This window comes from Oncorhynchus mykiss, chromosome 1, assembly GCF_013265735.2.
Source record: "Oncorhynchus mykiss isolate Arlee chromosome 1, USDA_OmykA_1.1, whole genome shotgun sequence".
Lineage (NCBI taxonomy): Eukaryota > Metazoa > Chordata > Actinopteri > Salmoniformes > Salmonidae > Oncorhynchus > Oncorhynchus mykiss.
The window spans coordinates 12,248,474-12,271,613 of record NC_048565.1 but is presented as its reverse complement, the minus strand read 5'-3'; the positions used below and the strand labels follow the sequence as shown (position 1 = coordinate 12,271,613).

Here is a 23,140-nt window from a genome sequence, read left to right as displayed (position 1 = left end):
ATAGATTATCTTTCATTTATTGGTGTGATAATTAGGGATGTCAAGCGATAAATCAAATGTAATTGAGTTCCTAGCAAATTCAGAATTGGTTCAAATATTGCTGTAATTTAAGAATTGAATACAAAAAGCATTACACAAACATTGATGTCTTGATTTTGTCCAAAGTAACGGGTCGCAAAATCAGGTAAATTGATAATGCACACTTTGTTAAACCTCAATGTCAAGTTGTTTTAAAATCACTTTGTTTTTAGCTGTATTTATTGTGTATTTTGAACCTTCTCAGACAACGTAGTTTTTCACAATAAAAATACAGTTGTGCACTAAAATTATAAAAAGTTAACTTGAGTTATATGATTAACTCTGATAGCACTAGTGATAATACAACATTGTATTTATTGAATTCATTTAATTTCTGTTGGAACTAATGTTACTCCACATGATGCATCGCGGGAATTGAAATGAAAAGCAGGAATGTATTTTTACCGTGGACTGTGAGGGTGGCTGTGGTTCTGTGGTCTCGACACTGACAAGTGTAGTCTCCTGAGTCTTCTGGTTTCGGGCCGGTGATGGTCAGAGAGATGAGGGACTTCTTCTGCTTTATCAGGTACCTCTCTCCAGCCCTGAGGTTCTCCAAGCCCCTCCTCCAGTGGAACGCAACCCCCGGCAAGGAGAACTGACAGGACAGGGTTACATCCTCCCCCTCCTTCACCTCCATGCTCTGCAGCTGCTGGGTGAACTCAGCTGGGATGGCTGGAACAAAAAGATGGACTCATGACAGCCTAATGTACATTGTGGTGTGACAAGAATAAGCAAGGTATAGCTGAAGCAAACTGGTAAAGAAGTAAAACCTGTTCTTTCTCTTTTGAAGACATTTTGATCATATTCCACCATCTCAAATACAGTACTTCTTTACATGTGATGCCAAATGCACAGTAAGGACAACAACCACATAATACATCTCTAAACAGAGGTCCTTTTCTTACCTTTCACAGTGACGACGGCCTTGGTGCTGACCGATCCAGCGCTGCACTCGTACACCCCAGCATCGCTGTTACTGACCTCCCTGATTGTCAGCCTGGCCTCATTACCTGAGCGACTGACGTAGTACCTTGAGGAGCTCCACATTAGGCAGCCATCTTTGTACCACAGAATGTGGCATGGCTTAGAGGTGATACACACCAGCACCAAACCGCCTCCCTCAATGGCCTCACAGTCCTCCAGTGCTTTGGTAATGGTGGGACGTCTCTCTTTACCACAGGAAGGGTAGATTACATAGACAACCATGTCAAATACATAAACGCTGGCCAAAAAGGATTCACATATAATTGACATAGTTTCATTTTGTGAATAGTTGTAATAGCACAGTGTTTTTAGATGTTTGTAAAACAAAACAACTTCACGCTGAAGTTACCTCTAACAAGCAATGAGGCGTAGGACCTCTTGTCGCCTGCCTCGAAGGAGATGGTCCCCGAGTCTTTATGGGCCAACTGTTTGAAGGTTAAACTGTGGTATCCCCCCGGGACCACCTGGATCTCATTCAGCTTGTTGATGTACAGTAAGGTCTCATCCAGGTACCACTTGACCCCAACATAGTCGCTGGGACAGATACGGCACCTGAACATCACCGTGTCATTCTCCAGACACTCAACGTCCTCCAACTCATCCATTATCAACACCTTCTGACCTGCACCGATCATGCAAGGGTTTAAAATTAAACATACACAAGCTGTATAGAAAGGAGTACACTCAATATGGCTGTCAAAATCCAACCTATAACAGAACGTTGACTTGGTTGTTCTATTCATTCTATTTCTATGGCCTTACCATGTACGGTCAGTAGCGCCCGGCTCTGCATGGTGCCAACGTCGCAGATGTACACGTCCGTGTCACCCTTCTCCAGGCAGCTGATTGTGAGGGAGAGGGCCACGCCCTTCTGCTTCATCACATACTTCTTGCCCGCCCGGAGCACCGCCATGCCCTTCAACCAGGTCACCCTCTTGGCCGGCAACCTCGTCTCGCACTCCAGCGTCACCTTGCTCTTCTCCTCAGCCTGTGCCTCCCGCAGCTCACGTGCAAACATGTGCTGCAGCTCTGTAGGTGTGGGAGGGGTTAAAAACACTTCCTGTGTGCTACACCTGAGCAGGTGTGGGAGGGTTTAAATACACTACCTGTGCGCTACTCCTGAGCATGTATGTGAAGGGGTTAAATACACTTATTGTGTGCTACACCTGAGCAGGTGTGGGAGGGGTTAAATACACTTCCTGTGTGCTACACCTGAGCAGCTGTGGGAGGGGTTAAATACACTTCCTGTGTGCTACACCTGAGAAGGTGTGGGAGGGGTTAAATACACTTAATGTGGGCTGCACCTGAGCAGGCGGGGGAGGGGTTAAATGCACTTCATGTGGGCTACACCTGATTAGGTACAAAAGCAGCAAAACAAGTAATTAGTCTCAAGTCAAAGTCGAGTCCGGAGTCTTGAGGCTCTGAGTCAAAGTCGAGTCGCAATTAATTTGCATTTGACACGAATACACAACATTGCTAAACAACACTATACCGTTACACAGTAATACTGCAGTACTACTCAGTACTTGCCTCTGACCTCCAGCTTGGCCCGGGTGGCAATTCCATCTGCCTCACAGCAGTACTCTCCAGAGTCTCTGATGCAGGTGTTTGTGATCACCAGCCGTACCAGGTGGTCCTCCACACTGATCTCGTACTTGGGGGGGCTGTGCCTGATCTGATGGCCGTTCTTCAGCCAGCGTATGAAGGCCTCAGGCTTGGTGATCTCACAGCTCAGCTCAGCATCCTCCCCTGGGGTGGCTTTGACGTTCGTCATGTCCCTGAACACATGCACTGGCTTCTCTTTAGGAGGAAGGACATACAGTATAACATTAAAGCAGGTTTTCTCTAAGGACACGTACAGTATAACATTAAAGCAGGTTTTCTCTAGGGTCACATACAGTATAACATTAAAGCAGGTTTTCTCTAGGGTCACATACAGTATAACATTAAAGCAGGTTTTCTCTAGGGACACATACAGTATAACATTAAAGCAGGTTTTCTCTAGGAACACATACAGTATAACATTAAAGCAGGTTTTCTCTAGGGACACATACATCTGTATGTACAGGCCTTGAATCTGGACACCCACATGTTGCAATAGGCCCTCCTTAGGAACAAACACACTCTACATAGTAATACATACGGTATAGCCTAAGTACCATCCTGTTGATGTTCTTACAGAGGTTAGATCAAGGATAGTGCGACTGGCCAGGATGACACACAGGTTAGTACACATTTCAGACAAACACGCTTCAGACAAGAGCCAGTCACTCACCTTTGACAAATAGCATGGTCCTGCAGCTGAGGTCTTTGATGAAGAAGACAACGTCCCCGGCGTCAGTCAAGGTTGCATCTCTAATTGTCATCTTGTACTTGCGGCCCTTGTTTACGCTCTGGATGCGGCTGTTGCTGACCACAAGTTGACCGTTCAGGGTCCAGGAGGACTCGTCGATGACATCATGAGAGAGGACGCACTCGAAACTGCAGCTCTCGCCCTCCAGAACAGAGGCCGTCTTCATACGCTGGGCAATGGTGATGTGAAGGTCTGTGGTGGGAAATGTCAGTGAGATCAGATGGACAATTGATAGTCGATAAGATGGGCATTTCTGTTCCAATAATTGTTTGGACCAGACCTTGTTGATGATCTGGACCATACATACCATGTACAGTGACCTTGGCCTTGGTCTGGCTGGTGCCCAGGTCACAGCTATAGTGGCCTGCATCATCCTTACTCAGACTGTGGATGATGAGCGCTAAGGACTTCCCAAACTTGAGCAGCTCATGTTTGTCACTGCTGGCCAGGACCATACCATCCTTCCTCCAGATGGGGGTGACCATTTCCTTAGAGGTCTCGCACTGCAGACACACCTTCCCCTCCTCCTCCCCTGACATGTCTTCTAGAGACCTCAGGAACACCGCTGGCTTTTCTGGAGAATAAATTAAACAAACACATTAGTTCCCGATCTAATCATTCACATTCTTCCAAGCATCAGTGGCTCTTATATCTCTTGCTTGTCTAAAGTTACTGAAGGATAGGCCTGTTACAGTGACCGCATTATCTCCACACCGGCGGTTACGAGTCATGATGGCAGTCAAATTCCACGTGACCGTTTAGTCATGGTAATTAGGCTTCTCCAAGCTGTGATGCTGCTGATGGTCATTAGTAGCCTCCCAAACTTGCTAACTCCCTGGTACTCAGCACTCTATTGTCCTTCTCATCACTCTGACATCAATGCAAATGGTATCGAAAATCTAATCAAACACTTCATGAGAGTCCATGAGGTCATGTTGCGCAACATTTCTATAGGCTATGCAGCTGCGGGCTCTATTAAAAGAGGAGGATCCCATCAGCTTTCTATAGGCTAGGCCTACTATATTTATTTCTCAACTTTTCTAATATTAAGCACATTGCTTCTCTTTTCAACAGGAGTATAGCCTACCTGGCTGGCATGAAAATTAACCAGGGGATAAGTGTCCCCCATTCGCTATTTAAGTGCATAGATGACGTGCATTTTTTCCCGCTGCCCCTGTCTTGAGACAGGTGCATGATAATGGTCCATTCTAAATCAAAACAAATGTCACACATGTATTATTTAGTATATGGTAAAGACAAGATTAAATCAACAATAGTCTGATGGGGACAATATTAGCCTATCACTTGTGAATGATTCCCAGCTTGTGTGCAGTAAGGCAAGAAACGCATGCCTATTTTCTGCGACTTTTTACATAACATAGTCGCACACCTCATGTAGCCTAGCCCATAAGCCAATATGTTTTTGATAAGGTTCGTATCACAACGAAAGTGGCCAAATAACTTCTAAAAATTAAGCACATTCATCCGCTTTACAACAGGTGTAGAACCTAACTGGCATACATATGCAGGACCATGTTTCAAATTTGGGAAAGTTCATTTTCACCATAACAATGCACCTTTATTTTAAAAGCATTTCATGCTTAATAGCATCTCACTTTTGAATGGTGTTTACCTGCTAATAGAACATTTGCGCGTAAATCCTACTGCCATGTGCGCATTGCTTCGCTTATGTGAAGAAGTAGCCTAATAGTTTATCAACATTTTCAGCTAAACGTTATGATCTGTTGTGTCAGCCTCAGTGCTTAATTTGTTTCTATGCTAGTGGTGGTCTTATTTTGGGATCTATCGCATCCCACAACTGTCCCAGACTATGTTTGGAATATTTATTTATCGCACAGAATAGGTCAACTTTTGTACTATGGGGGATAGTAGATTCACATAGGCTAGTGCTTTTGCTGTTTGTTAGGCCGACTCGTCTTGTTGGCTGATGAAAAGTAAATGTGTACAGTTCTTTCAATATCTTCAATATGTGCCTCGGAATTGGATAAGGACGCACGCAACCGGGAGAAGGGGATTATAATTATTATATTCAGCCCAAGGGCACAAAGGTCACTGGCTGCAAAAGGCATGTATTTTTCTAGGGTGCATTACGGCCACACAAAGGGGATACCGCCGGGAAATTCTAGGCATTATCAAGTGCTTGTCAAATTGTGAATGAGAGACTGATGAAGTGTGTACAGCCTGTGCAAAAAAACAAAGCAGAGCTCATGCCTTTCATAGAACTTCATACAATCATCATTAGAGTCTCATCACGCTTCAAACACACCGACAGCGTCATTGCGCAAAATTACACACAGCATCGTCTGGATATGTATGCAACAAACGTTCAACATTCCCCTTCTGCTACCATTTCTGTCAAGCCGCCTACGCGTACAGTTTGACGCATCGTATTCACCACACCGAACGAACAGCAACTGCCTCTGCAACACAATGCTGCAAGGCAAACCCAGCGTTTCATTGGAAACGAATGTAATTCTGGTGTACCAAAAATGCAATGACGCTGTCGGTGTGTTCGAAGCGTTAGAATGTATTAAACATCAAAACATACAGCCCAATGTTTGTATCACAACTAACGTTACGTAAGTCAATCTAAATGAAGCATATAGAAGGACCGTCTCTTTGTTTTAACCTCTCAACACAGAATGCATGTGTGCAGTCCCTCAAATCATTTGAAGAAAATATCCGTTCTATTTTATTCAGCTATGGTCAATTGTATTCTTCACACTATTAAATAATATAAAATAATGCCATGGAATTCTAAACATATCTTGTCTGCTAAATGAACTTGTGTAGCCCACAGCCATATGGAATAGCCAGATCAGGACCTAATATAAGGACAATTCAGAGTGTGCTATTCTCTTCTTCTGAAATAGACTACATTTTCTTCATGTCATGCTTCTTTAGACCTGTCTAAAATAAATAATGGATTTATTGTGTTGGTGTAGGCGATATTACATGGATTTATTCAACTTTTTAAAATGTAGATGTTCTATAGGTCTGCATCAGTGGCTTGAAGGCTATGAGTGGAAGCCAAGAGATGCTAAATGTGTTTATGTTAATTAACGGTCAATTACCGTGAGACTGGCAGTAATTTGCTTGACAATCACCGGCTGACAAAATGTCATGACCTCCACAGCCTTCCTGAAGGACATCAGATTCAACCATCTTCAAGTCTCAGTCAAAATCAAGTCTAGCAGATTTGCCTTATTTTCAAATTAGATCTCTGTAAGTTTCAGACACTGTGCTTTAAGGCTAAGACAGTACTGACTGGACACGTACAACCACAAGCATTACACTAGTTTCTCAATTTCTCTTGCAGTGGCTGCTCACAAGTGATAATTGACAACTGTACAAGGCTCACCTTTGACCTTGAGGGAGGTGGACTCGGTGAGCAGGCCGGCTTGGAACGTGACTCTGCTATCCTGGGGGCGGAGCATTTTGATGGTGAGGCTGTGGATGGTGCCCATGTTTTGGATCCTGGTGACGGAGTTGGCGTTAAGACGGTTGTCGTTCAGGAGCCACTGCACATTGGCGACCACATAGTTGAGCTCACAGGTGAATGTGGCGTTGCTATCCTCCTCCACTTCTACGTGCTCCAGGTGCCTTATGATCTTAAGCCTTCGCACTGAAACAAATATAAATAGCTCATATCCATGGTGTCAGGGTTGGTTTGTGGTAATATCTACTGTTCAACACGGTGTAGATTAAACACAGCATACAGTACTTTGAAGGTATATAAAGACTAAATCAAGCATGAAGCTGCAATGAATTTCCATGATTAAGCATCTGAACATTGAAGCTTTGTCTAATAAAAACACTTGTATTCCTCTTTTATACATCTTCCTCACCCTCCACAGTGACCTTAGCCGTGCTCTTTGACCCTCCAGCCATGCAGCTGTACTGGCCGGTGTCGGTCTCCTTGAGACCCTGGATGGTCAGCTCTGCCTGGCTCTTCTCCGTCTTCATGCTGTACTTGCTGGACGTTTGCAGGGCGGTGCGGCCCCTGTACCAGCGTACCACCCTGGGGGAGGGGGCAAATTGACAGCTCAGCGTGACCGAGCTGTTCTCTTTAGCCTCCACGTCTGGCATGGGCTGGACCACCTTTAGAGGGCGCTCTGGGAAGATACAGAGATTAATAATGATATACCGTAATACTGTCCTGTACAGACCTCTAGCAATACAGTGATCTAGCCCAGAGCCTGGAAGGCCACTGTCAACAGTAAGCAGGGTTTCGTTCCAACGTTCACTTAGTGATAATCAATGAATCACCTTACCCTTCACAGTGAGCTGTGCGGCAGAGCGGCTCTTCCCGGCGTTGAACTGCACAGGGCCGGTCATAGAGCTGTCTGTGCTGCTGAAGCAGAGGGTGTGCATGGTCCCTTCCCGGTCTATGCTCACTTTAGGCCCCTCCACCAGGACCTCTCCATCCAGGGTCCACTTGGGGGGTCTCCCCGCCCGCAGGCTGATCTCCACCTGGAACAAGGCCTCCCTGGGCTCCGTCACCTCCAGGGACCTCAGTCCCCGCACTATGCTGATAGACTGCTCTGCACGCATAGGGAGCACACACTCCATCAGTATCTTCACGTCCAGAGAAACAGAGTAAATGGCAGAGAGAAAGGGTACACTCCAGGAAGGGAGTGAGATAGATAGTTGGATTACTTCATTGTGGATACAGTACATTTGATTGAATGTGGTGTTTTGGTGATTCATCGATTGTAAGTAAGAAGGGGGGGACACACACACTTTGTATGAAGATTGGCTTATAAACTGTTTATTAACGTTTAATATTAGGAATATATGTAACACTGGAACTGTTAATAATAAGTCAGAACTAATCACAATGAGTGTGAGCGTCTCACCCTCCACTAACAGCTGACAGGATGTCTTGTCATCACCAGCATCACAGGTGTAGGTGTCCTCATCAGATGAGGCCACGTCGTGGATGTGGAGCTGCCTGTAGATGTCATCGCTGACGATCTGGTGCTTCTGGCTGGGCTGGATCTCATTCCTGTTCTTGAACCACCTGACCTGGGCGTTGGCCCGCGACACTTGGCACTCCAGCAGGCCTTTGTGTTTGTACATAGCAATCTTCACTCTCAGAGGCTTCACTATCTGCACAGGCAGCTCTGTGGAGACAGCAGTAACATTGAACGATTGTTTAGTGAACATGAAGCATTTTGAGTCACTGAGGAGCATTGATATTGTTGAATCTCAAAATAGCTGTTGTTTACCTTTTACTGTGAGAATTGCATAGGACGAGACCCTGTCTGCAGTGAACTTGATCTCCCCAGCATTTGCTGGCCTTACAGACTTGAAGCACATGGTGTGAGTTTTACCTGTATTCAGACAGAAATACGTTTCAATATGTTTCATCAGTAGAATCCTGACCTGTAGACACATGTCCATGACTAGGCTCAGTTGTGTCCCATGCTCACCCTCATGGCGGATCTTGACGTTGTCCCCGTGTTTGACCCTGGTGTTGTCTCTGTACCAGCGCCCGTCCACATTCTCATAGTTGACCTCGCATAGGAAGGTCACACTCTGCCTCTCAGTCACTTCCTCGTCCTCCAATTCCTTCACGATCTGGATGTCTCTGGCTGACAGACAGACAGACAGACAGACAGACAGACAGACAGACAGACAGACAGACAGACAGACAGACAGACAGACAGACAGTAAGTAGTGCCCGACATTACCTAGAGATCCAGTATGGGGTTTGATCTGAATACGTACTCATGTATCTGTGATCTGTACTGTGATTTATCTATAAATTGATGTTGTTTCTAGGCCAAGCCATTAGCCTTATTAGCTCGATATCTTCTCACTAACTTGACATCCAAGCTATTACAGAATAATTAGACTATAATAATTGTCCCTGTACTTTGCATTACTCCTCTGTTGTGTCCTGTCATAATATTACCTATGACAATGAGTTGACCTGAGGTTTGAATACAGCTTTGGGCACCATCAGTGTGGAAGGAGAACAGGCCAGTGTCTCCTACGGTGACCCGGGTGAAGGTGAGAGTGTGTTTATTCCGATGGGCAGTGATGCGACAGGTAGGCTTGGACTTGAGCTTGACCCCGTCCTTGGTCCACGTGCCATCTATGTAGGACAGGTTGAGGGTCACCTCGAAGGAGCAACCCTCGCTCTCACACACCTCCACATCCTCCAGACCCTTCACCACCAGTAGCTGGGTCTGTCTCTCTGCAGACAGACGGTCAGAAAGTAAAACACACACACTTGTTGAAACCTTTTCATATTTATATATCGGGTCATTGAATATTGAATAAATTAGAAGGAAACACAAAGGTGAAGAAAAGTAACTGAATAGAATGTGTGCCATGGAGTAGAGGTCTTACTTGCAGCAGCTAGTTTTCTCCCAGACCTATCTCCCATGGTCTGTCAGGAGGGATGACCTCAGCCACTTCTGATTGGCTTTCCCCTTGTCCGTATCCCTAGGTTGTCCCTAGGGCTAAAACTATACAGTTTGATACATCTTTTAAAACATGCTATAAGTCAAGAACATTTTCCTGTTGACTTGTAAATAACCTCTCCACTCTGTCATTCTCATTGACATGTGTTAAAATGGAGGACCAATGTGGCCAGAACCCAAGAGCAATACTTTAATATGGTTATACTTGGATGTGGCGTGGCTGGGCCTGTATAATGAAGTAATCTCTGACACCTCAATACTTGCCTGAGCTCAGCTTCACTAAAATAGACTCAGCAGTCTGCATGTAAAGTATGTTTGCTAGTGATGAGAAAAGAGGATCCATTAACCTCACAATGGGTTAGATCACGTGTCAAACTCATTCTGAGGGCTGAGTATATGCGTTTTTTCGCTCCTCTCTTGTACTTTAATGATGAATTAAGGTAATTGATTAGTAAGGAACACCCCTCACCTGGGTGTCTAGATCTTAGTAAGGAACTCCCCTCACCTGGGTGTCTAGATCTTAGTCAGGAACTCCCCTCACCTGGGTGTCTAGATCTTAGTAAGGAACTCCCCTCACCTAGTTGTCTGGATCTTAGTAAGGAACTCCCCTCACCTAGTTGTCTGGATCTTAGTAAGGAACTCCCCTCACCTGGTTGTCTAGGTCTTAGTAAGGAACTCCCCTCACCTGGTTGTCTAGGTCTTAGTAAGGAACTCCCCTCACCTGGTTGTCTAGATCTTAGTCAGAAACTCCCCTCACCTGGTTGTCTAGGTCTTAGTCAGGAACTCCCCTCACCTGGTTGTCTAGGTCTTAGTTAGGAACTCCCCTCACCTGGTTGTCTAGGTCTTAGTTAGGAACTCCCCTCACCTGGTTGTCTAGATCTTAGTCAGGAACTCCCCTCACCCGGTTGTCTAGGTCTTAACTGAAAGAAAAAAGGAAAAAAACAGCAGACACTAGGCCCTCCATGGAATGAGTTTGACAAACAAGAGCTGTCAATCATAGAGCTAAGTGACACAACCCAATAGGAAAACCACAATAACATATAAATTAATGGAATCGAGGGGTTATTGAGGCTCCACCAACTACAGTGGCCTGTGAAGGTTTTCACCCCCCTTGGCATTTTTCCTATTTTGTAATGGGTTTCAGTCTGCGTTGTGTAGAGTAAAGAGAGTCGCATAGACGTAGAAAATAACAGGCATCAGTACCTCTCAACAACATCTGCAACTTCTCCAATAGGAGAAGACACAGTGATGCATAGACCAAAACAAGTATTTGTGCACAAGCACATGCAATGCATGTGGCACAACAATTTACCTCTACTTTACAGTGGCGTGCGAAAGTAGTCACCCCCATTTTTTATATTTTGTTACAACCTGGAATTAAAATAGATTTTGGGGGGTTGGTATCATTTGATTGACACAACATGTCTACCACTTTGAAGATACAAAGTATTTTTTATTGTGAAACAAACAAGAAATAAGCCACAGAAAAAACTGAAAACTTGAGCGTGCATAACTATTCACCCCCCCAAAGTCAATACTTTGTAGAGACACCTTTTGCAGCAATTACAGCTGCCAGTCTCTTGGGTTATGTCTCTATAAGCTTGGCACATCTAGCCACTGTGATTTTTGCCCATTCTTCAAGGCAAAACTGCTCCACCTCCTTCAAGTTGGATGGGTTCCGCTGGTGTACAGCAATCTTTAAGTCATACCACAGATTCTCAATTGGATTGAGGTCTGGGCTTTGACTAGGCCATTCCAAGACATTTAAATGTTTTCCCTTAAACCACTCGAGTGTTGCTTTAGCAGTATGCTTAGGATCATTGTCGTGCTGGAAGGTGAACCTTCGTCCCAGTCTCAAATCTCTGGAAGACTGAAACAGGTTTCCCTCAAGAATTTCCATGTATTTAGCGCCATCCATCATTCCCTCAATTCTGACCAGTTTCCCAGCCCCTGCCGATGAAAAACATCGCCATAGCATAATGCTGCCACCACCATGCTTCACTGTGGGGATGGTGTTCTCTGGGTGATGAGAGGTGTTGGGTTTGCGCCAGACATAACATTTTCCTTGATGGCCAAAAAGCTACATTTTAGTCTCATCTGACCAGAGAACCTTCTATCATATGTTTGGGGAGTCTCACACATGCCTTTTGACGAACACCAAATGTGTTTTTTTTTTTTAAGCAATGGCTTTTTTCTGACCACTCCTCCGTAAAGCCCAGCTCTGTGGAGTGTACGGCTTAAAATGTTTCTATGGACAGTTACTCCATTCCGCTGTTGAGCTTTTCAGCTCCTTCAGGGTTATCTTTGGTCTCTTTGTTGCCTCTGATTAATGCCCTCCTTGCCTGGTCCGTGAGTTTTGGTGGGCGGCCCTCTCTTGGCAGGTTTATTGTGGTGCCATATTTTTTCCGTTTTTTAATAATGGATTTAATGGTGCTCCGTGGGATGTTCAAAGTTCCGTATATTTTTTATAACCCAGCCCTGTTCTGTACTTCTTCACAACTTTATCCCTGACCTCTTTGGAGAGCTCCTTGGTCTTCATGGTGTTCCTTGCTTGGTGGTGCCCCTTGCTTAGTCTTGTTGCTGACTCTGGGGCCTTTCAGAACAGGTGTATATATACTGAGATCATGTGACACTTTGATTGCACACAGGTGGACTTTATTTAACTAATTATGTGACTTCTGAAGGTAATTGGTTGCACCAGATCTTATTTAGAGGCTTTATAACAAAGGGGGTGAATACATATGCAAACCATTTAAAAAAAAAATATTTTTTATAATTTTTTTGTAACAAACACATTTTTTAATTTTGGGGGGGGGGGGGGGGGGGGCACCTTCCATCTAAGGCAGAACATCAAATGCCCTGCCACGTCATATGGTACTGTACAGAAATACAGACACATTCTCAATCTCAGACAGCACTGTCTTACAGACCATATGTTATGTCAACAAATCCCAATAAAGTTATCAACAAAAGGAGGTCAGACAAAGTCACTTCACATCATTTAGGTATCCAAACAGCTTTGTAGAGAGTATCTAATTAATCATGCATCTAATCATGCATATCCCACCCGGGGACTGTCATTTTCCATAGGAGGTGAGACTAATGTAAAAATCTAAACAACTAGATCACATTCACATTGACCAAATGGGCAACTGTCTGGCGTTATTCAGTCTACTGTAGTCTACTGTACTAAATGCTGGACGACATACTGACAATCTGTCACTGCAGGAACAGAGAGCAGAACAGCCAATAGATTACAATGTTAAACAGCTTTAAAATTGTACACACAAAAAAATTATGTGAACACCTGTTACGTCACAATTCTCAGAACTATGAGCATTATGTTCTCCAATCATTAACAATTTTTTGATGCAAATCGGTAAGTGGCAGAAAAAAAACTATAGTGCATTGATCTCTTGTAATGCAATGACATATTATTCAAGTCACAAAGATAACTAGAACACCTACTGTGGTGTACCCACCTTAAACCTGGTTATCTGTATTCTGGGAACATGTATTTCTTCTCACGTCCTCTCAGTATCCGAACTGAAATATCACTTTCAGCGGGACAAAAAAGCAGACAAATGCTACCAAAAAATGTCAGTCCGTCATGAAAGGTATATCCGGCTCTTGTCTTCTTTTTCCCCAAATCCCGCAAGATTAACAACAAACGTTTGGCAGGAAGAGAGAATTTCCAGGTTGGAGGGCTAGCCTATCTGTCGATCCCCCCGGAGAGGACAGTCAGCCAGCAGACCTCTCTCTTTTTTTCTGCTATGGTAAAGCCTAATGCTGAGCAGCTGACATATCTCTCCTCTCACACTGTCCTCCAAAATAGACCAGTGTCATTATACATGCCACGATAGCCTTGGCTTTACTGCTGTGATGCAACTTCTTTCCAGCATCACTAGTGTGGTTCAAATATGGTACACATGCTGGATAGTTCTCCCGTTTGTGCTTATGTCAGCTCTCCTCTGACCAACAAATACATTGGATTTTGTACCTGTTTCTTGCAACTCTTTCGGGGACACAGGAAGCAGAGACCCAGGGAGAGCTGGCTTTGGCATGGTAAAGGCAAATGGGTATGCCTCTAGTATAATACAAGTCAAATGATCTGCACTCATCAAAAGAAAATCCCTCTTTCCTAAGTCTGCAGCCTAAATGACATGGATCACCATTCTAATTTGACCCACCCCTCACACCAAACCCCTTTCCTGTCAGTGTCTCCACTCCATGTCTGATGTGGTTCACTCCATGACTGATGTGGTTCACTCCATGACTGATGTGGTTCACTCCATGACTGATGTGGTTCACTCCATGACTGATGTGGATCACTCCATGACTGATGTGGTTCACTCCATGACTGATGTGGTTCACTCCATGACTGATGTGGTTCACTCCATGACTGATGTGGTTCACTCCATGACTGATGTGGTTCACTCCATGACTGATGTGGTTCACTCCATGACTGATGTGGTTCATTCACACTCTGTGTTTGCATTGCTGACCCATATAGTGCCTTGCGAAAGTATTCGGCCCCCTTGAACTTTGCGACCTTTTGCCACATTTCAGGCTTCAAACATAAAGATATAAAACTGTATTTTTTTGTGAAGAATCAACAACAAGTGGGACACAATCATGAAGTGGAACGACATTTATTGGATATTTCAAACTTTTTTAACAAATCAAAAACTGAAAAATTGGGCGTGCAAAATTATTCAGCCCCCTTAAGTTAATACTTTGTAGCGCCACCTTTTGCTGCGATTACAGCTGTAAGTCGCTTGGGGTATGTCTCTATCAGTTTTGCACATTGAGAGACTGAAATTTTTTCCCATTCCTCCTTGCAAAACAGCTCGAGCTCAGTGAGGTTGGATGGAGAGCATTTGTGAACAGCAGTTTTCAGTTCTTTCCACAGATTCTCGATTGGATTCAGGTCTGGACTTTGACTTGGCTATTCTAACACCTGGATATGTTTATTTTTGAACCATTCCATTGTAGATTTTGCTTTATGTTTTGGATCATTGTCTTGTTGGAAGACAAATCTCCGTCCCAGTCTCAGGTCTTTTGCAGACTCCATCAGGTTTTCTTCCAGAATGGTCCTGTATTTGGCTCCATCCATCTTCCCATCAATTTTAACCATCTTCCCTGTACCTGCTGAAGAAAAGCAGGCCCAAACCATGATGCTGCCACCACCATGTTTGACAGTGGGGATGGTGTGTTCAGGGTGATGCGCTGTGTTGCTTTTACGCCAAACATAACGTTTTGCATTGTTGCCACATGTTTGGTGTGTCTCCCAGGTGGCTTGTGGCAAACTTTAAACGACACTTTTTATGGATATCTTTAAGAAATGGCTTTCTTCTTGCCACTCTTCCATAAAGGCCAGATTTGTGCAATATACGACTGATTGTTGTCCTATGGACAGAGTCTCCCACCTCAGCTGTAGATCTCTGCAGTTCATCCAGAGTGATCATGGGCCTCTTGGCTGCATCTCTGATCAGTCTTATCCTTGTATGAGCTGAAAGTTTAGAGGGACGGCCAGGTCTTGGTAGATTTGCAGTGGTCTGATACTCCTTCCATTTCAATATTATCGCTTGCACAGTGCTCCTTGGGATGTTTAAAGCTTGGGAAATCTTTTTGTATCCAAATCCGGCTTTAAACTTCTTCACAACAGTATCTCGGACCTGCCTGGTGTGTTCCTTGTTCTTCATGATGCTCTCTGCGCTTTTGACGGAGCTCTGAGACTATCACAGTGCAGGTGCATTTATACGGAGACTTGATTACACAGAGGTGGATTGTATTTATCATCATTAGTCATTTAGGTCAACATTGGATCATTCAGAGATCCTCACTGAACTTCTGGAGAGAGTTTGCTGCACTGAAAGTAAAGGGGCTGAATAATTTTGCACGCCCAATTTTTCAGTTTTTGATTTGTTAAAAAAGTTTGAAATATCCAATAAATGTCGTTCCACTTCATGATTGTGTCCCACTTGTTGTTGATTCTTCACAAAAAAATACAGTTTTATATCTTTATGTTTGAAGCCTGAAATGTGGCAAAAGGTCGCAAAGTTCAAGGGGGCCGAATACTTTCGCAAGGCACTGTATGTGTCATTCTTCCTAGAAGCATAGTTTAGAGGTATCAAATATGGAAGACCCATGGGAAGTTGCCACGGCAGCCACAGTTGAAAGGTCATGAGAGATTAAATTATATTAAGCTCCCATTTCAATGGGCTATCACTCGTTAGCTCAATTTTCCTCCTGCATAACTGGTCTCCATTCTCCTGTGAGGTGTGTATTGTTGTCACTGAGAACACTGCCATTGGAGTGTCTATGGCCTAGTCATTGAGAGGATAAATCTGTAATTATTGTATCCCTCAGTAACACCACATTAGGTAAAAACTTCCCAATGACCTCTGAATAGCGGGATGGATGGCTCAGGGTGATGCAGGGTGCTAAACATAAAATTCTTCAAATATAACAGTGGAATCAAGCGTCGCAAATATAAAATCTACTTAGAGGACAAAGAGCTGGATGAGTCCCGCCCACACTTCTCCATCACACACCTAGCTCCTCCCACTACTCCCACCCCTACCCGGTATGGCAAACATGTCTGAATAACATTGTAAGTTTGACAATCCATGTGGTGTTTATCTGTGGGGTTCCCTAGTCCAGAAGTCTGGACAAAGCAAGCCCTATCTCTTTAGAATTGTTTTCTCCCTCACGTTGATGGACAGCGCCATGTGTCCCAGAGCCCCTCCCAGTCCAGTGAAACTCTACCGACAGGATAATCTCCAAGTCATCCAGTCGTTGTAGGAAAACAGCCCCCAATTTGACCTGTCTGCATCAGAGAGTATTCTGATATATCACACTCAGATCTTTCTATGTCACAACAGTATTATGACCATATTATAACAGGTTATTTATTTATTTTATTTGACCTTTATTTAACTAGGCAAGTCAGTTAAGAACAAATTCTTATTTTCAATGACGGCCTAGGAACAGTGGGTTAACTGCCTTGTTCGGGGGCAGAACAAGGCACTCTTTCTGTGGAGTGGTAGAGAACAAGGCACTCTTTCTGTGGAGTGGTAGAGAACAAGGCACTCTTTCTGTGGAGTGGTAGAGAACAAGGCACTCTTTCTGTGGAGTGGTAGAGAAAAAGGCACTCTTTCTGTGGAGTGGTAGAGAAAAAGGCACTCTTTCTGTGGAGTGGTAGAGAAAAAGGCACTCTTTCTGTGGAGTGGTAGAGAACAAGGCACTCTTTCTGTGGAGTGGTAGAGAACAAGGCACTCTTTCTGTGGAGTGGTAGAGAACAAGGCACTCTTTCTGTGGAGTGGTAGAGAACAAGGCACTCTTTCTGTGGAGTGGTAGAGAACAAGGCACTCTTTCTGTGGAGTGGTAGAGAAAAAGGCACTCTTTCTGTGGAGTGGTAGAGAAAAAGGCACTCTTTCTGTGGAGTGGTAGAGAACAAGGCACTCTTTCTGTGGAGTGGTAGAGAACAAGGCACTCTTTCTGTGGAGTGGTAGAGAACAAGGCACTCTTTCTGTGGAGTGGTAGAGAAAAAGGCACTCTTTCTGTGGAGTGGTAGAGAAAAAGGCACTCTTTCTGTGGAGTGGTAGAGAACAAGGCACTCTTTCTGTGGAGTGGTAGAGAACAAGGCACTCTTTCTGTGGAGTGGTAGAGAACAAGGCACTCTTTCTGTGGAGTGGTAGAGAAAAAGGCACTCTTTCTGTGGAGTGGTAGAGAACAAGGCACTCTTTCTGTGGAGTGGTAGAGAACAAGGCACTCTTTCTGTGGAGTGGTAGAGAACAAGGCACTCTTTCTGTGGAGTGGTAGAGAAAAAGGCACTCTTTCTGTGGAGTGGTAGAGAACAAGGCACTCTTTCTGTGGAGTGGTAGAGAACAAGGCACTCTTTCTGTGGAGTGGTAGAGAAAAAGGCTACCCTGTCCCTTTAAAGAGTGATCCATTGAAGCGGGATCTAGTTCCTGGCTAACAGCTGATGAGCTGATTGACACTGGAGCAACTGATTGTATAAAGAGGTGTATTAATAAATCACCTGACTCCCCCAGGACACATTCAAACTAAGCTTGTGGATAGGCCTACACAATACAACAGGTTGATTCATTTCAGCTAAGCTGATCTCATGATATGTCAAACCAAAATGTCAATTGTCAGCTTTTTGGGTAGGTAATAATAATCGAAGCGATCTACAGTAGACGGAATTGCTTTTTATTTAAGATCATTTAATTTGATGGTTTTCCTTCAGTAAATACAAACATTTGTTTTTAATAGAAATACAGAGACAGAGAATACAATAGAATTGAATAACCTTCATTTTCAGATTCTAAGATCTCAAGGATATAGTTTAATGGAAATTAAACATGTAGTATGAAACTTGACTTAAAAGGGACATTTAAAAAATGTTCAACTTCATATTCATCATCATTGGTGTGCATCGTGATTTTAACCAATTAGGAGTAGTCATTGCCTACTAACTGTCTACTAATTGGTTGACAATCTTTTTTTATGACAAAACATAGAAATGCGCCATTTTCACATATGTTGATGTTGGGGTGGTGCTGGAGATTATGAGTATGAAGTAGATTTAATTTTTTAATTTTTTAAAATGTCCCTTTAATTTACTGATTTGTTCCCATTCCAACAACACATCTGAGACTTGTTCATCAGTCTGTGTTATTGACAGGAGAGATGATCAGAGGAGCAGAGTTAACACCATCATTAAAACAGGGGCTAAAGTATGGATAGAGTTTCTCAGTGAAGGTGCAGCCAGTGAAGGAGTAGATATGAGACCTGGCCTCTACATCGTAGAAGGAGACTTGACCCTCCTCAAAATCCACAAACACCCCCACCTTCTGGGGCTTCTCTTTCAGGGATAGCAAGACACGGGGGTCACCAAGAGCCTTGTACTGGTTTCAATTCCTCAGCCACACAGCCCAGTATCCATTCTTAGGGCTCAGTGTGATCGGACCCTTCCTGTTGATGGACTCACTGGCCACTCCTAAATCCCACTCAATCTTCCCCTTGACCGTCACCTCATAATAAAATCTCCCTGACGAGAAGCCATCCTTTCCTAGGACATTAACAACTCTTTCAAACCTGTCTGGGTTGTCAGGGAGATTTATTTGTGTCTCTCCATGTCTCACTTGTTTCCCATCTTCAGAGAGGATAAGTTCAGGATGTGCTGTATCAGGATCCAGAGTTATATTCACTTCATACTGCTGCATCCTCTTCATCCTCTTCAGTTTGACTTCAGGTAGCTTCCCCATCTCTTTATTCCGTGTTTCGTCCAGCTGAAACACAGCTCTTATCAAGGTCCCCACACACAGATTACTGTGAACACTTATCTCAGACCAGTCCTGGGTGTGTGGAGGGGTGCACAGGGTTGGGAAGCTCTGGAGGAGGTGGAGGTGGTCCTCAGTGTGTAAGAGCTGCTCCAAGTCAGTGCTTCTCCCCTTCAGCTCAGTGATTTCCTGCTCCAGCCCGCCTCTCTGTTGCTTTCTGCTTCTCCTCAATCACTTCAATGAGCTCACCCTGGCTTCTCTCAATGGAGCGCACCAGATCAGTGAAGACCTGTACACTGTCTGATATCTCTCTCCTTGAGTCTTTCTTGCTGAGCTCTACTGAGTGTTTGATCTCCTGAACCTTCTGCAGTCTCTCCTGGATCATCTGCTGCACGTCTGCCTCAGTTTTCCCCAGTTTAACCTTCCTCGCTCCACACTCTTCCTCTAGAGGGACAGTATTATGAGCTTTGTGGTCTGTTTCAGTGCAGAATTGACAAACACACGTCTGGTCAGTCCTACAGAACAGTTCCAGAGGTCTCTCGTGCTTCTTACACATCCTGTCTTCCAGGTTCTCAACAGGGTCAATCAACTTGTGTTTCCTTAACGCCGGGACTCTCTGATGAGGCTCCAGGTGAGTCTCACAGTAAGAGGCTAGGCACACTAAGCAGGACTTCAGGGCCTTGAACTTCCTCCCAGTGCAGACTTCACAGGATACCTCTCCCGGTATGGCAAGGGACTCATTTTGAACTATGGACTTTATTTTTAAATTCTCTACAACTTCTCTCAATGTTGTGTTGATGTGAAGCTCAGGTCTCCTGTTGAATTTCTCGTTACACATTGGACACTGGCAGAAGCCAGCGCTATCCCAGTACCTGCTGATACAGGCCTTGCAGAAGTTGTGTCCACATGAAGTGGTGACTGGCTCAGTGAAGACATCCAGACAGATAAAGCACTGTAACTGATCTTCAGACAGGAGACTGCTGGGGGTGGCCATATCTAGACAGATACCAAAGGTGAAACTAGGAAACATTTAATGCGTTTAGTCAATTATCGATACTTTAAACTTTCAAGTTATGAGACAAATGCAAGTTTAACCAATCTTAAAACATGGTTTTAGCAGTTTTACAAATGTGATGGATTTCCTATCATTGGATTGATCTTGATCACAAATATTATCAGCTTTAATTTAGTCAATTTGACATAAATACAGTAGTAGAACGCTTCAGACAATTGATAGTAATACACAGAATAACTTTACAATTACATATAGAAAGTATGCCTCGTATCAAACAAGGACATTATCATAACTGAATGAACCGAAATAGGGCTGAGATTACATTTATCTTTCTCAGGGGCCAGTTTTTCAAAATGTAATCCTCTCTTTTCCTACGCAGGATCAGATCAATGTGGTTGTTTTTGAGCCATTTTTTAAGAAAATAATCGGACAGAATCATTCTGATCCAGATCCCACAATATCAAGATTACAGTATCCGGATTGTCAGTGTTTTGAACAGGCCTACACCTTGCCATCTACTGGACAGGTGGTGGTACTACTTCTACACTGTCATAGGGAAACAGAGTTGAGTAAATTACATGAATAAAGGTTCCTAGATTCAAAATATAGCCTGCATATCACTTATAAGCAATTAGATGCATTTTTTTTTTTACGCTTCTCAATATAACAACTAATACTTATACTGCGGTCAATTTAACATAATGAACCTTTGGTTTTTAATTGTAAGAACGTTTTTTTAAACCTTAGTTACAATGACAGTTCTTGGTTGTTGTGCCTTCCACCCGTCTAAATCCACCTGTCTAAATCCACCTGTCTAAATCCACCCTGAATCGACCCTTCCAGTGGGACTAAGATAATCCTGATTTTCACCATCAAAACTATCCGTATCACTACCTTTGAGTTTTGAAATGACATTTAATCCCGATTCAAGGTCAGATTTGGATACCCAAAGTCGAATCCCTATCCAGAGGTCTCTTTTTTTACAGTTTTGGAAAAACCCAATTCCAACATTTAATCCTATCCGATTGCCGAAATCCGATCAGATAACTTTTGAAAAACTGGACCCATATCTTTCTCTACTTACCCGATGCTTTGTATCTGAATGTTCTTTCTGTTCTTAGATTATCCCACAGGGTTCTATAGTGAGGTTTCAGAGAAGCTAGGGCTCTCAGTTACAAAGCTTAATGCTCAACTTTAGTTTCACTTACAGCAAGTTATACCTTGTCCCTGCTCATCAATGCAATGCAGTTTGTCTACTTTCTGTTTTCTGGTAGAAACAAAGATATGTACGCCCTTAACTGGTTTGGTCCTGTTTTGTTGTTAGCACACTGTTTCTTGCTCATAGAATGTTTAATCTGTCTAATGTGCTGTTTTGTTGTATGATTGCACAGAACTTAAGTTCGCCACTGTAGTTTTCTCACCAGAGCTCAATGCAGATACGTCTTAAAATCTATTTGCTACTCTTAGAAACTGGAGACACATTTCACTTCTCTGGACTCCAGAGCAAGCAGAATCATACAGCCTACCTGTATGCAGTGGAGGGTGGAACAGCCTGGTCTCATATACTAGACATAACATAATAAACTCAAATCCGGGACACTCAAATTAGTATAATATGTTACATTTGGCATGGTTACATAAGACAGTTCCGGACCATATTCACACCAGGTAGCCCACTTACAGCCCATTACAAATTGGTAAAGGGCCCAATTAGGACCTGTGTTTTAGCCCACATGGGTTTTCCCATTTATGACCCAGTTGTTATGCCCAATTGATTCCCATAGACAGTCCATGACCATATTCAAACCAAATATATCTGATTTGTTTATAGCCCACATGGGTTTGCCTGTTTGTGACCCAAATGGTTAACCCAATTTGGTCCAAATCATTATTTCTGAAAGAAATTACACCAGTTTGCCCACTCACAGCCCATGAAAAAATTATCCAGGTCATTTCGGGACTGGCACTATAACCCACATGGGTTTGTCCATGTCTGGCCCAAAATAAACCCAACTTGGTACCAGCTACGATATCCATTTAGAGCCCTTACCCAGTTAAAACCCACGAAGTCCATATAAAACCCAGGTGGGGCCAACCTCGACATGTTGGCTGGATTTGACAATTGTCACATTAGAGGAAAGCATTGAGACAGCTGGTCAAAGCAAAACAGTACTCTAAACTCTCTGCCATTACCCAGTCATTCAAGTGTTTTTCTTATTTGTACTATTTTCTACAATGTAGAATAATAGTGAAGACATCAAAAATATGAAATAACACATATGGAATCATGCAGTAACCAAAAAGGTGGTAAACAATGTGCCTTGTTAAATTAACTTTTAACAAGGCACACCTGTTAATTGCAATGCATTCCAGGTGACTACCTCATGAAGCTGGTTGAGAGTATGCCAAGAGTGTGCAAAGCTGTCATCAAGACAAAGGGTGGCTACTTTGAAGAATCTCAAATATAAAATATATTTGTTTAACATTTTTTGGGTCACTACATAATTCCATGTGTTATTTCATAGTTTTGATGTCTTCAACATTATTCTACAACTTAGAAAATAGTAAAAATAAAGAAAAACACTTGAATAAGTAGGTGGGTCTAAACTTTTGATTGGTACGGTATACACTACTGTTCAAAAGTTTGGGGTCATAGAGGCCCATTATCAGCAACCATCACTCCTGTGTTCCAATGGCACGTTGTGTTAGTTAATCCAAGTTTATAATTTTAAAAGGCTAATTGATCATTAGAAAACCCTTTTGCAATTATGTTAGCACAGCTGAAAACTGTTGTTCTGATTAAATAAGCAATAAAACTGTCCTCAGGATGTAAAATAATTTAATTCATTCAATTTGTATGATATGGTACCACTTGGTAAAACATGATGCTATACGTCCTCTGACTGCTATTCCGTTCATAACGCAACGTAACATATCATATTAAAGGGAGGATGTATACTAT

The 23,140-nt window shown here is 43.3% G+C and overlaps 1 protein-coding gene and 1 pseudogene across 1 annotated transcript in view; both read right to left on the bottom strand.

The window, feature by feature from the left end:
* LOC110525067 (obscurin) overlaps nt 1-13,646 on the bottom strand; it is a 54,672-nt gene extending 41,026 nt beyond the window's left edge. The window contains exons 1-16 of the mRNA XM_036989306.1: nt 13,353-13,646; nt 9,797-9,915; nt 9,357-9,641; nt 8,872-9,033; nt 8,668-8,772; nt 8,296-8,562; nt 7,711-7,980; nt 7,285-7,551; nt 6,798-7,061; nt 3,723-3,989; nt 3,338-3,607; nt 2,593-2,862; nt 1,825-2,091; nt 1,412-1,684; nt 984-1,247; nt 484-750 (exon numbers count right to left, since the gene is read on the bottom strand). Of these exons, the coding sequence (XP_036845201.1) occupies nt 484-750; nt 984-1,247; nt 1,412-1,684; nt 1,825-2,091; nt 2,593-2,862; nt 3,338-3,607; nt 3,723-3,989; nt 6,798-7,061; nt 7,285-7,551; nt 7,711-7,980; nt 8,296-8,562; nt 8,668-8,772; nt 8,872-9,033; nt 9,357-9,641; nt 9,797-9,833 (3,535 nt within the window). The 5' untranslated portion in view covers nt 9,834-9,915; nt 13,353-13,646. The remainder of the gene's footprint in view (nt 1-483; nt 751-983; nt 1,248-1,411; nt 1,685-1,824; nt 2,092-2,592; nt 2,863-3,337; nt 3,608-3,722; nt 3,990-6,797; nt 7,062-7,284; nt 7,552-7,710; nt 7,981-8,295; nt 8,563-8,667; nt 8,773-8,871; nt 9,034-9,356; nt 9,642-9,796; nt 9,916-13,352) is intronic.
* A 4,436-nt stretch (nt 13,647-18,082) lies between these two features.
* LOC110535487 lies at nt 18,083-21,445 on the bottom strand (annotated as a pseudogene).
* Between the last annotated feature and the right edge of the window lie 1,695 nt (nt 21,446-23,140).